Here is a 15,286-nt window from a genome sequence, read left to right on the forward strand (position 1 = left end):
GGGACGAAGTATTAGTCTCGATACAACAGAAAATATCTATAAGACTTGTCTTCTCTTGAGAAATTATTAAGTTTGGCATAATTACAGGGAGAAAACAGATGACCATGGCTCAGTTATACCATAGACAAGTTTTGAGTAAAGCTCAGATTATTCTGTCAGATGATTCCCCTCCTATGCACCACGAGTTTAATCTTCTCCCTTCTGGTATTCGATACGGAACTCCTATTAGTAAAACAAATCGGTTTAAACTTTCATTCATCCCCTCAGCTGTAAAGTGTTTAAATTTAGGCTAGAATTTGTTTTGTATGATGTGCTTTTGTGTATTATGTGTGACATGCTTGTATGCTGCAACCACATTGCCTTTGGGAAATGATTAAAGACTGACTGACTACTTAAGCATAAAAAGAATTCTTATAAAATGAACAAGGCAAGTCAAGTTTATTTATATAGCACATTTCATACACAGTGGCAAGTCAAAGTGCTTTACATAAACAAGAATAAAAGAAACAAGTAAAAATAAATAAATAAAAACAAATAATAAAAGTGATTAAAAAACATAAAAACAGGTAAAATGTGATATAAAAGAATGAAGAAGAAGAGAAAAACATAATAGTCGGACGCAGCACAGTGCTCATTCAGTAAAGGCACAGCTAAACAGATGTGTTTTCAGTCTTGATTTGAATGTGCCTAATGTTGGAGCACATCTGATCATTTCTGGAAGCTGATTCCAGCAGTGAGGGGCGTAGTGGCTGAAAGCTGATTCACCCTGCTTTGACTGAACTCTTGGAACTTCTAGTTTAAATGATCCTAAAGATCTGAGTGATCTGTTGGGTTTGTATTCAGTGAGCATATCTGTAATGTATTTAGGTCCTTGGCCATTTAGTTATTTATAGACCATTAATAATACTTTAAACTCTCTTCTGAATGTAACAGGGAGCCAGTGTAGAGACCTGAGTACAGGTGTGATGTGCTCTGATTTTCTGGTTCTGGTCAGAATTCTGGCTGCAGCGTTCTGGATGAGCTGCAACTGTCTGACTGTCTTTTTAGGAAGGCCAGTGAGGAGACCGTTACAGTAATCCACCCTGCTGCTGATAAAAGCATGAACAAGTTTCTCTAAATCTTCACTAGAAACAAAGCATCTGATTCTTGCTATGTTTTTGAGATGATAGCATGCTGATTTACTGACTGCTTTGACATGACTATTGAAACTCAGATCTGACTCCAGAGTCACACCAAGATTCTTGACCTTATTTTTTGTTGTTTGACCCTTAGTAACAAGGTACGCATTTACCTTGAGAACCTCATCTCTGTTCCCAAACGCAATGACTTCAATTTGATGTTATTATCAAAATTCTTTATTTATAAATGTATTTTTTTAATTTCCCCAAGACTAGTGGTGTTTAAAGAAGAATTTGTGATATATTTGAAGACATTAAGAGAGATTAAAAAAGCCAAAAAGCAAGATATTATATTCATCATCAGATTATTTTGGTTTCATATTTTGAGAACTTTAACTCCACTGCTCCTTCATTTCCTTTAGCTTTTTTTTTTTTTGTTAATTTTTGTTATTTTATTTATTCATACATGTTGTATTATTAACGAGGAAGGAAAGATTGTGAATGTATGCAAGTTGTTTGTTATCTCAGTCGTTTGTGTAATTCTAAAAGTATTAATACCTTTCTGTTGCTGTTCAAGCATTGTTAATACAAAAAAAACTTTGATTTTGCTCTCCATCCCATCTGAGAAGAGTGTAAGAATGCTTTTAACAGAGATCATCATTTCTAATTTAACATAACCTTTATTGTTTGTTTGTTTTATTGCAGAGCTACAAAAAAGGCAAACTGAAATTAAATGTTGTAAATTAAACTGAGCTTTTAAAATGTGAATAATGTCAGTTAGAGGACTATGAAGAAGACATCAGAGAGTAAATCAAGCCAAAAACTAGTGTATTCTGTTATAAATGAGATGATAAATGAGAAATCCATTGCAAATTATAGTGTATTAGTTAATATAAAGCAATGGTTTTTAGTTATTTTAAAATATTATTTTTATTTATTTTCTTTTCAGTGCCTTTATTAATTTGGGGTCGCCACAGCAGAATGAACCGCCAACTTATCCAGCATATGTTTTATGCAGCAGATGCCCTTCCAGCTGCAACCCATCTCTGGGAAACATCCATACACACTCTTTTACACACACACAGTACGGAAAATTTAGCTTACCCAATTCACCTGTACCGCATGTCTTTAGACTGTGGAGGAAGCCGGAGCACCTGAAGGAAACCCACGCGAACAGGGGAGAACATGCAAATTCTACACAGAAACGCCAGCTGACCCAACCAGCGACCTTCTTGCTGTGAGGTGACAGCTCTACCTACTTTTACATTTTTGCATTGCACATAGCAAAAATAAGCATGTTTATTTCATATGTGAACATGACAGAGGCCATAGATGTGTTTTAATTGTACAATATCAGATTCCTCTCAGTATTTTTAAAAGATGTCAAATGCAGATTCAATAAAGAGAAATAATACATTTTAAAAAATTTAAAAATCACTGTTTTGCTTGGAGTTGGAGGTCTAACTTACAAAACATTAATTGGTGCAATAATGTCTAAAAATGTTTACACAATTTACAATGCATCTTTGTTTGTAACCACTTGAAGATGATTAAATATAAAGTATCTGTGGTAATATTACATTCAGAATAGCTTTTTCTGACCTTACTTAGTAAAATATATAAAAGATTAATGGCGAAACTATTACATTTATATTTAAACCTAATTGTGAAGAAACGAGTCATACAAAAAACAAAATTATAAATTTATTAAGTGACAAGACTGTACAACTCATTTACAATCTACTAGAGGGAGAAAATAAATATATTTATTTACACAATCTGTATACAATAAAGACTTTTAGACAGGAAAATAGAAAGATAAGAAGACAGAATGTGACTCAAGTTATACAGCAAAGACCACAGAACAAATGCATGCACTCTGAAAACAACTGATGATATACCAAGACATCTTTCCAAACAATCCTTAAAGGAACATTTCACTAAAAACAGAAAATTCATCAATACTCACCAACCTGAATGAACACAAAAGAAGTTATTTTGAAAAATGCTGGAAACCTGTAACCATTGACTTCCATAGTATTTGTTTTTCCTATGGAAATCAATGGTTACAGGTTTCTAACATTCTTCAAAATATCTTCTTTTGTGTTCAACATCAAAAAAGGAATTTGTAACCACTTGAAGATGATTAAATAATAAAGTGTCTCCCTAAATATTTCAAACAACTTTCAGAATAGTTTTTTTACCCTACTTCTTGAAGATTAATGGCGATACTGTGAATCTTTTTATTTAAACCCAACTGTAAAGAAACGAGTCATACAAAAAACAAAATTATATAAATTTATTAAGTGACAAGACTGTACAATACGTTTACAATCTACAAGTGGGAGTAAATAAATATATTTATTTACACAATCTGTAAACAATGAAGACTTTTAGACAGGAAAATAGAAAGATAAGAAGACAGAATGTGACTCAAGTTATACAGCAAAGACCACAGAACAAATGCATGCACTCTGAAAACAACTGATGATATACTAAGACATCTTTCCAAACAATCCTTAAAGGAACATTTCACTAAAAACAGAAAATTCCGTCATTATTTACTCTTAAACCTGTTTGAACACCAAAGAAGTTATTTTGAAAAATGCTGGAAACCTGTAACCATTGACTTCCATAGTATTTGTTTTTCCTATGGAAGTCAATGGTTACAGGTTTCTAACATTCTTCAAAATATCTTCTTTTGTTTTCAATTTAAAAAAAGGAGGTTGTAACCACTTGAAGATGATTAAATAATAAAAAGTCTCCCTAAATATTTCAAACGACTTTCAGAAGAGTTTTGTTACCCTACTTCTTGAAGTATCTAAAAGATTAATGGCGATACTGTTAAATCTATTTATTTAAGCCCAAATGTAAAGAAACGAGTCATACAAAAAGCAAAATTATATAAATTTTTAATAAGTGAAAAAACTGTACAATTAATTTACAATCTACAAAAGGTAGAAAATAAATATATTTATTTACACAATCTGTAAACAATAAAGAATTTACCATAGGAAAAAAGAAAGACAGAATGTGACTGCAGGACTCAAGTTATACAGCAAAGACCCCAGAACACATGCATGCACTCTGAAAACAACTGATGATATACAAAACAATGCTTAAAGGCACAGTTCACTAGAAACTAAAAACTCTGACATTATTTACTGAACAAACACAAAATAAGTTATTTTGAAAAATGTTGGAAACTGGTAACTATTGACTTACATACACTCAAAAAAAAAACTTGCGCTGCTTTTTCGAACTACTTGAATGAGTTGAATGACTTAAAATGAGTTGAAACAACACAATTCTTACTTTTTTGGGGGAAAACTTAATTGTTTTAAGCTCAATCGACTTAAATTTGTAAAAAAAAAATAAACATTAAGTTAACCTAATTTCTTCATGCTGTCCCAACACAAATCCGTTGTGTGGAATTCAGCATTTTTTTTACAGTGTAGTATTTGTTAGTCAATAAAAACAGGCTTGAACATTTTTCAAAATATTATCTTTTTATGTTTAAGCAAAAGTGAATCAATAAATGATGCCAGAATTTTAATTTCTGCGTGAACTATCCCTTTAAGACAACGCTGGTTATTCTCATGCTAAGTGTCTTCAGTTTTGCTCACCAGGGTCTCCACAAAGGCTGATTGTGGAACAGCGCTCGTCTCAGAGTCCGTGGTTGAGAGGATTGAACAGAGCCACTAAACCGCACCCGAGTCGGGGAGCTCACCTGAAGATGAGGTCCTGGGACGACCGGTAATGAAGTCGTTGAGAGACTCACAGTTGATAACGACGATGATGAAGAGGAGTCGGTGGAATGCGGAGAGATGCTGGGAGGGAACGGGAATTGGCAGGGCACAGAGAGATACGTTGGAGAGCTGGAGAATGGAGGAGAGCTGCTTGAAAAGCCTGGAGACGGCGGAGGAGAAATGGAGTATGGTGGAGAGAGGTATGGATGTTGTCCCGTCGGATGCAGATGCATAAATGATTTCGGATACAGGCTGTTTGCGTAGGAATATGGCTCAGGGTTGGCTCTCATGTGTCCAATCGATTGGACGTCCGTCCTGCAGGACAACTCTGGATTTGGGATCCATGGATGGTGGGTTGGATTGCTGGAAACTCTGCCGTGGGGAAGAGCGCTGCTGTAGGAGTCGAGATGATGGCAGAGACCTTGGACGAAGCTGTCTCGCTGGGATGGCTCCACGCAGTCGATGAAGCTCGCCAGCCGGGAGATGCACTCTTTAAAACCAGCCTTGTAGATTGGATTAGATGGCAGATTATGGGTTTGGATGGACTCCGGGATGGACGCACATGGCATCTGGGGTCTCCTTGAGAGCAGAGGCGGAGGTTTTGGATCATGCGTGTCCTTGCTAGAATCGCCTGAGGGTTAGGGAGAGTGGAAAGGCATGCAAAAATAGGGTAAGTTTGAGGGGAAAGAGCAAGGGGGGGTTTGAGTGTGATCGTTTGGTTATAATTAATCGAGGAATCATGCAAAGGATTGTTTAGGAAGGGGGGTTTAGGAGTGAGAAGTAAATAGTTTTGGTTTATCGATTGATTGAAGATAAAATGAAAAGGAAAAGTGGAGTAAATAGATGTGGGTTGAGGAATTGAGAATGATGGAAGGAGGAGGAGAAACAGAAGAGACGAGACAAAATAAATTAGAATAATTACACTAATATGAGTCACAACCGAACAAAATAAACACAAATAGATCATTTTTGACGTAAAATATGAGTACATTTCACTTTAAAAGATATTTTTGCTGCTTGTTCAAACTACTTATTTAAAATGAGCTGAATCAACACAATTGAGTTTTTTTTTCAGAACTTAACCTAAATTTCTAAAAAAAATCAAGTTAGCTTAATCAACTTGTTTTGGGACGAGGTGAAGGAATAGTGTGGAACTGCATTTTTTGCAGTGTAGTTGCATTACATTTTAAGCTCAATCAAATTAACATCAGTCATTTTAACTTAAATTAAACACATTTAACTTATCAAATTAACATTATCGGTCAATTTAACCAAAATTAAACACATTTAGCTTATCAAATTAACATTATCAGTCATTTTAACTTAAATTAAACACATTTAACTTATCAAATTAACATTATTCGTCAATTTAACCAAAATTAAACACATTTAACTTATCAAATTAACATTATCAGTCATTTTAACTCAAATTAAACACATTTAACTTATCAAATTGACATTATCTGTCTTTTTAACTCTTAATAAACACATGTAACTTATCAAGTTAAAATTATCGGTCATTTTAACTTAAATTAAACACAATTAACTTTTTAACTTATCAAATTAACATTATCAGTCATTTTAACATAAATGAAAAACATTTAACTTATCAAATTAACATAATCAGTCTTTTAAACTTAAATTCAACACATTTAACTTATCAATTTAAATTAGCGGTCATTTAAACTTAAATTAAACACATTTAACTTATCAAATTAACATTATCTGCCTTTTAACCTTAAATTAAACACGTTTAACTTATCAAGTTAACATTGTCGGTCAATTTAACTTAAATTAAACACATTTAACTTATCAAATTAAAATTAGCGGTCATTTTAACTTAAATTAAACACATTTAACTTATCAAATTAACATTTTCGGTCATTTTAACTTAAATTAAACACATTTAACTTATCAAATTAACATTATCTGTCATTTTAACCTAAATTAAACTCATTTAACTTATCAAATTAACATTATCGGTTATTTTAACTTGAATTAAACACATTTAACTTATCAAAATAACATTATCGGTCATTTTAACTTAAATTAAACACATTTAACTTATCAAATTAACATTATCGGTCATTTTAACTTAAATTAAACACATTTAACTCATCAAATTAACCATATCAGTCATTTTAACTTAAACACATTTAACTGATCAAATTAACAATATCGGTCATTTTAACTTAAGTTAAACACATTTAACTGATCAAATTAACATTATCATTCGTTTTAACTTAAATTAAACACATTTAACTTATCAAATTAACAATATCAGTCATTTTAACTCAAATTAAACACATGTAACTCATCAAATTACCATTATCTGTCATTTTAACCTAAATTAAACACATTTAACTTATCAAATTAACATTATCGGTCATTTTAACTTAAATTAAACACATTTAACTTATCAAGTTAACATTATTGATAATTTAACTTTAATCTAACACATTTAACTTATCAAAATAACATTATTGGTCATTTTAACTTAAATTAAACACATTTAACTGATCAAATTAATGTTATCGTTGGTTTTAACTTAAATTAAACACTTTTAACTTATCAAATTAACATTATCGGTCATTTTAACTTAAATTAAACACATTTAACTTATCAAATTAACAATATTAGTCATTTTAACTTAAATTAAACACATTTAACTCATCAAGTTAACATTGTCAGTCATTTTAACCTAAAGTTAAACACACTCAAAAATATTTTTTTACTTATTCAAACTAATTATTTAAAATAAACTGCAACTTAATTTTTTGTGTTCAGTCAACATAAGCTTGTTAAAAGTGTTAAGTTAACTTTATCAATTTGTGTTAGGACAACATGAATGAATTGTGTGTAACCCTGCATTTTTCACAGTGTACATTTAACTTATTAAATTAATGTTAACAGTCATTTTAAACTAAATAAAACACATTTAACTTATTCAATTAACATCAGTCATTTTAACTTACATTAAACACATTTAAAATATCAAATTAACATTATGGATCCACTTAAATTTGTAAAAACAATCAAGTTGACATAATTGATTTGTTTTGGGACAATGAAGGAATTGTGAGGGATGCATGACATTTTTAAGTTCAATTAAATTAACATTCTCAGTCATTTTAACTTAAATTAAACAAATTTAAATGATCAAATTTACATCATCAATCCACTACAATTTGTAAAAACAATTAAGTTAATTCAATCAATTTATTTTGGGAGAACAATAAAGAATTGCACTCAAATTTTTATTTTTATTTTTTATTAAATTTTTTTTTTTGCTTGTTCAAACTACTTATTTAAAATGAACACAATTCTTGATATTCCATTGGGACAGCTTAATTTTTTATGTTCAATTTCCATAAATGTGTTTAAAGTGTTACGTTAACTTAATTGATTTGTTTTGGTTCAACATGAATGAATTGTGTTGAACCCTGCATTTTTTACAGTGCACTGAAAAAAAATGATTCAAAGATGATTCCTCGGATTTACTCAATTTTTTTTTTTTTTTACGTTAAGTGGTTGTAAACAATTTATTTGGGCTGAATTTAAACAAACAAATGAAGTTGAATATTATTAAATTACATTTGTTTGTTAAAATTCAACACAAATACATTGTTTGCAACAGTGCATGCAACACTTTTTTGTGTGGAACACATAACATTTTAAGTGAAATCAAAATGACACTATCAGTCATTTTAACTTAAATTAAACACATTTAAAAGGTATGTCACTAAAGCTGAAGATTTTGGCATCATTTACTCATCTTTTTGTGTTTTGCTAGTTTTCTTTCATTGAACAAAAACAAAAGAAAGCTGTAAACCATTGACTTCGATAGTAATTGTTGTACCTACACTGGAAAAAAATTGTGTCTGCAAAATTGTTGCAAATGATTTATGTGTTGAATTTAAAGAAGCAAATTAAATTTAGTAATGTTCAACTTAATTTGTTTGTTTAAATTCAGCCCAAATAAATTGTTTACAACCAACTTAACCTAAAAATACTAAATCCAAGGAGTAATTTAAAAAAAAGAAATTCTGTGTACTATGGAAGTCAGTTGTTATTTAAAATATCATCATATTGTTTTCAACAGCATAAAGAAACTCACAAATGCTTGTAACCATTTGTGAATGAGTAAATAGTTCACTCAAAAATTTTAATTTACTCGCATTCTCTTTAAATTGGCTTGTTTAACTTCAAAAATTAAGTTTGAAACATGATAAACATACTTTAATAAGTTACAATGTACATAAAAACATGTTACACTGTAAAAAAAAACTGGTTGCCTTAACTTTTTGAGCTAAATTAAATTAACCATATGAGTCCATTAAACTTATATTATGTTAAACTAAAATTAAGTAAGTTAGAACATGATTAACTTAGTTTAACAAGTTACAATGAACTTAAAACATATGCTGTCTGAAAAAAAAAACATTTTATATTTTAAAGAAAGCTGACTTCCATATAGTATTCCAAGTTGTGTCTTCAAAATATCATCTTATTGTGTTCAACAGAATAAAGAAACTCAATAAAGATTGTAGAATGAGTAAAAGTGAGTAAATTTAAAGTTTAGGGTGAACTATTCCTTTAAATCAGCTTGTTTAACTTCAATAAAACTTAAATAAGCTTACTTGTATAAGCTACAATTGACATAAAAGCATATGTTGTTATAACTCATTAAGTATACACCCTTTAATTATTATATTACGCTTTACATACGTGTAGACAGGAAACTTACCTTGATCTCTCGCAGTCGCGGTTTTAGTCCTAATATACTCAACAGCCAATTCCAGAATTTCAGCCTTCTCCAGTTTTGGGTTTTGAAGTCGCTGCAAGGAGTGAATGTAAATGCATTATGCTGCTATGCCATTTCAGTGTTGTTTAAGTGCACTTTTAAAACTTTATATGTTTTATTACCGAATCTAAAGTATTATCCAGAAGAAGCGTTCGCAGTTCTTCCAAACGCTGGTTGATCCGGTCTCTCCGTTTCTTCTCTATAACCGGTTTTAAGATCTAGACGGAGCAAGTTATACTTTTAATTCAGGCTTAATTAAACAAAATTAAAATGTATTATGTGTAAAGTCCAACTAAAAGAGATGGTTAAATCATAGATACATTGAAAAAAAGATCAGCTATACTTTAACAAAAGTGAGTAAAATTTAATTTAAACAAAATGAGTATCATTCATTGACTTAACTTATAATTATCCACATAAACTTGTTTACGTAATAATTAAAATGCAATGGCTTGACTCTCTTTTTTTAAGGTAAAGTCAATTAATCCCTTTTACAGTGTAGCTACAAGAGAAAGAGCGTGGACTTACTCGTTTGGTTGGTCTTCGACTTGCCATTTTTGGAGTAACCATGGCTGAAAATCGGAAGAAGACGATACACCTTCAGTGTTGTATTCCCGCTGATCTGTCTTGCTTGTAGAAATTCTTCTATTGTGTTAAAGTCCCTTGCAAACCCCTGCTTTTATCAGGGATGCTGGCTCGTCATTGGTGACGAGGTGTCAATGACGTATCCAGCCGTTTGGTCGTGTGCCGCCTTATGGCGTTCTGCTGCTCCCAATTACGCATTTAATATGATCCGAGATAAGAAACTATAAATCGATTAGGTTATTTACTGCATGTTTTGTTAAAGCAAACATATTCAACTGCAAGTATGTGATATAAACTCATCGTTGTCTCATAGCTAAAAAGTGATTAGTTTGAAATTACTTTAAAAGAATTAACCCCGTTACATTATTGATTTAACTTTTTTAAAAGTCAGCATATCCATTGATTTAACTTTTATAATTATGCACATGTAGTTTGTTTAGCTACTTAATACTTATAATGCAATGAGTTTACTTTCTTAAAGCAAAGTCAACTAGTCGCTTGATTATGAAATCTGCATTACCGAGCTTATAAATTTACTTAGAATAACCACAATGTAAAAAATGATCAATTAGTCAAGACAGCATAAGTTTTAAGTTCATTGTAACTTATTAAACTGAGTTAAACATTTTCTAACTTAATTTTATAAGTTACACAAGCTTTTTTTAAGTCAGTTTCACATAATATAAGTTCAATGGATGCATGACTTTAATTTGATTCAGCTTTTACCAGTATTTTTTTACAGTGCAGTAATGCATACAATGCAATGATGTTGTAAATGCAATAGAACGCTTAGGATTTTATGGAGTTGCTGGTTTTATTGCGCCAATAAGTCAATATGAAGCCAGCGCATCTTGATTTTTTTGACACTCAATTCACCAAAACGCTCCTCCCGTTCAAAGTTCACGACCTATAATCACAAACACACCACAAATAGGCTTCCTATATGTCATACTATTGCAGTTCTGTTTTACTGCATGTTCAAAAAGGTGTAATTCAAGATTTAAAAAATTCTATAGTCAATTATTGATCAAAGCAGCTTATATACAGTCTCTATGTGTTCGCTCCGCATGCAGAAATGTTGGCCTATCATTTATTTCTCTCTGCGGCGGAGGAACACTTGAGGATTTTTTTCTCGTGGGAACAATATTGTGGGCAGGTATGTGTAAAAACGAACACAGTCACAGTAACACCGCCAGACTGGAATACTCAAACTTTTAAAGGCGCTTAGAATTTCATTAGATGCCCAGTTTCCGTGCCTTGCTTTCGCACCTGAAGCTCAAAGCGACAGGAATAAGCACACCACAATGGACCACAATGCCAGAACTTTCTTCACTTTTTTAGAGTGAGATTCATACATCATCAGAAAGCAAATATCAGTTTAAATTGTTCAATAAATAAATATATATAGAAATAAATAAATAAATAAAATTAGTAGTTATTTGGTTAGTGTAAAACTGTTAAAAATGTCTAATTATTAAGGAAAAACACATTTAAAGTAGTCCAAAGCCTAAGCAATGCATATTACTGATTGAAATTTTAGTTTTGATACATATTTTAAGTAGGAAATTTGCTAAATTGGTAGAATTTTTTACTTAATATCCTAAAGATGCTCTGCATAAAAGGAAAACCAACACTTTTGATATATGTAAAGTACATATTTTAGTTTTTATATTTTAAGGAGGAAATTTGCTTAATGTCATGATGGAAATCTTTACTTACCCGCAAGATGTTTGGCATAAAAGGGAAATCAACAATTTTGACATATGCAATGTATATATTTTGGATTTATTACCAAATACCTGCAACAAACACTTTTTGGTAGGTTTCAATAAGGTTTTGTTGTCCATGTTCACAACTAAGGAAAAATAGTGGGTTTGAAACTGTAATGCGTACTTTAACTTGCATCTTTAAGTGCTTAAATATTAAAACAGAGCTTCATAATTGCAGAAGATGCATCCAGATCATGCATGTGTGCGTTCGTTCTGCTTTTCCGCAGTGAGAGTACTTAAAGAAGGACAAACTTATTATAATGATGAACAAATATGATTACATAAGCTGTAAAATATGTCTTGAAACATTTTACTGGGAGCGCAAAGCACATTAATGTTGCAGAACGACACTTGGATGCCTGGTTGTCTTGACGCGCGCGCACACGTGAACGCCACATTGATAACAACAGCTCACTTTATAGGCTCATGTTAAGATGTCTCTCTGCTTAAACTGAACATTTTGTCTTTGCTGAATTGTTGAAAAGGCCATGTGGTGATTCACTTTTTGACCCCATGCATGGGCATCGTTCATGGCTAAGAAAAATCCCGTGGGAAAGTATAATGTTTGGTCAAGTGGAGTGGTGGCGCACACACCCCTGCCTATAATTCCATTAGTGTTATGATTCTTTTAACACGTCTATGTTACAGTGAATATGGCGAGAGGGATTCTGTGGACAAAAGGGGCGTGCAATCGGAGCATGCGCACTGTGTATGGCTATGAGTACGTCTGTGCGACTGCAATGCGCGCGCTCGCTTAATAATGTGACATATAATGAGCATTAAGATTAACTAAAAATCAGTATTGGGGAAGCAAATATCTGAATTTACTAGATTTAACATCAAGCTGCATGCATACAATGGCAGATCTAGTGTTAATTCTCATTCTAAGAAATGGGTTGAGGTAACCAATTGGGTCAAATATGACAAACTCGTCCCCAACTTTGGGTTAATATTTTAATAAATGTAGGCTAATTGCACTTTTTATATATATATTTAAGCAATAATTCACCAAACATTTGGTTACAAATACCCCTTTTTAGAGTGCATGCAATTGTTCTTTGAACGGAAATCGGGCTTTGATGTGGCTTTGAATGGAAAACGCGAAGTGTCAGGGTTATTTAGAATATAATTCCACCCTATTCAATACAAAACCATTAAACAACCATTTTGGATACAGACCCCATGCACGGATGGCCACCATCAGCCATTTAAAATGGTGGAATTTGAAACTTTAGCACACTCTCTCACCTGCTGGACCATTACGAAACATTTGGGCAAATGGGCACGTGGAGACTTTACGCACCTGAGCGCCTGTTGCAGAGGTGTGAATCAGACACGCTTTCGTGCATGGTGTGCGCATGGTGTGAGCACGTGTCGTCGGATTGACTATTTTTTTATTGATTGGAAAGGCATAAAGAGTATAGAATAATTTGAGCTGAATATATATGTTTTATTTTTCTTGAAATGGACAAATTCTGACTGGGGAAAGTTTAAAGTGCTGGCCAGTACTAAACAATATAGGCCACAGTTTTTAATTTAAAACTTGAACACTTTCCTATTTTTTTTCTAATGATATATGATGTTTCCCAGAGATGGGTTGCGGCTGGAAGGGCGTCCGATGCGTAAAAACTTGCTGGATAAGTTGGCGGTTCATTCCGCTGTGGCGACCCCGGATTAATAAAGGGACTAAGCCGACAAGAAAACGAATGAATGAAATATGATGTAATAAATTTGTATTTTAAAAATAATTATGATTGGAGTTTGCATGTTCACCCCGTGTTGGCGAGGGTTTCCTCCGGGTGCTCCGGTTTCCCTCACAGTCCAAAGATATGCGGTATTGGTGAATTGGGTAGGCTAAATTGGCCTTAGTGTATGTGAGTGTGAGCAAGAGTGTGTGGGTGTTTCCCAGTGTTGGGTTGCTGCTGGAAGGGCATCCGCTGCATAAAACATGTACTGGATAAGTTGGTGGTGCATTCCGCTGTGGCGACCCCTGATTAATAAAGGGACTAAGCCGAAAAGATAATGAATGAATCAAATAAATGAATGAAAATAAGTATTTTTTCCCACAATTCTTTATTCTAAATCTTTAGAAAACATTTTGGTACATCAAAAAGTGCGGCTATGATGACCATCCGACAATTTACATGGAGTCGAGTCCCTTACATGTGGACATGCAGAGCAACAAAAGATAGATAAATCATAAAAACACAACCCTGGACATAAGAGCTATTACAAAATACAAATGCATAACTAACATACACTATAGAGTAAAATAAAATACTTAAATCATATATATATAAGAGGCTATACAACTAATAAGACAGGCTATACAAGTATCGTGTAATTCAGCTAAAGTAAACAAGTATACATGTAATTCAGCTAAAAATAGTGTTCAAAATTTCACTAAATGCAGTATTTAAACCTCATAAATAAATAGAAAATGAGGTGTATACTACATTTTCTTTTCGGCCTAGTCCCTTTATTAATCTGGGGTTGCCACAGCGGAATGAACCGCCAACTTATCCAGCATATGTTTTACGCAGCGGATGCCCTTCCAGCTGCAACCCAACACTGGGAAACATCCGTACACTCTTGACACGCTCGTACACTACGGCCAATTAAGCTTATTCAATTCCCCTAAAGTGCATGTGTTTGGATGGTGTGGAAAACTGGAGTACCCAGAGGAAACCCACTCCAACACGAGGAGAACATGCAAACTCCACACAGAAATACCAACTAACCAAGACAGGCCTCGATCCAGCGCCCTTCTTGCTGTGGGGCAATTGTGCTACCCGCTGCACGACCGTGTTGCCCGAGTAGTGTGATATGAAACTGTAATATCGCCCTAACCTAATCCCTAACCACAACCTCAGAACCAATAAAATACAATGTTGGTAGTATAATCTGATGGGTAGGATAAAATGTCTGGACACCAGCACATGTTTTTTTGTAGCGATGCCCTTCCAGCAACAACCTATTACTGGGAAGTTAAAAAAGTGAAAAAAAAAAATAAATTTAAAAAGTTGGTAAAGATTTGCTAATTATAAATATTTAAGTAATTCATTCATTCATTTTCTTTTCAGCCTAGTCACTTTATTATTCTGGGGTCTACAGAATGAACCGCCAACTTATCCAGCATATGTTTTACGCAGCGAATGGCTTTCCAGCTGCAACCCATCACTAGGAAACATCCATACACACTCTCATTCACACACGCACTACAGACAATGTAGTTTACCCAATTCACCTATAGTGCATCAG

At 32.9% G+C, this 15,286-nt stretch overlaps 1 protein-coding gene and 1 long non-coding RNA gene across 3 annotated transcripts in view; one reads left to right on the forward strand and one right to left on the reverse strand.

The window, feature by feature from the left end:
* Window positions 1-15,286, forward strand: part of LOC141385683 (uncharacterized) — a 33,087-nt gene that overhangs the window by 2,008 nt on the left and 15,793 nt on the right. The window contains exon 2 of the long non-coding RNA XR_015492118.1: window positions 2,068-2,360. This is a non-coding gene — a long non-coding RNA (uncharacterized LOC141385683). The remainder of the gene's footprint in view (window positions 1-2,067; window positions 2,361-15,286) is intronic.
* On the reverse strand, window positions 3,403-10,326 carry her1 (hairy-related 1). Of its 2 annotated transcripts, XR_015489926.1 has the most exons (5): window positions 10,200-10,326; window positions 9,794-9,889; window positions 9,615-9,705; window positions 3,855-5,498; window positions 3,403-3,747 (listed from the first exon to the last, which is right to left on the reverse strand). XR_015489926.1 is itself a non-coding variant. In NM_131078.1 (4 exon segments), coding segments are annotated over 4 exon segments (987 nt in total). In that variant the 5' UTR covers window positions 10,242-10,298; the 3' UTR covers window positions 4,016-4,740.

The sequence above is a fragment of the Danio rerio genome, chromosome 5 (genome assembly GCF_052040795.2).
Source record: "Danio rerio strain M-AB ecotype USA chromosome 5, GRCz13ab, whole genome shotgun sequence".
Lineage (NCBI taxonomy): Eukaryota > Metazoa > Chordata > Actinopteri > Cypriniformes > Danionidae > Danio > Danio rerio.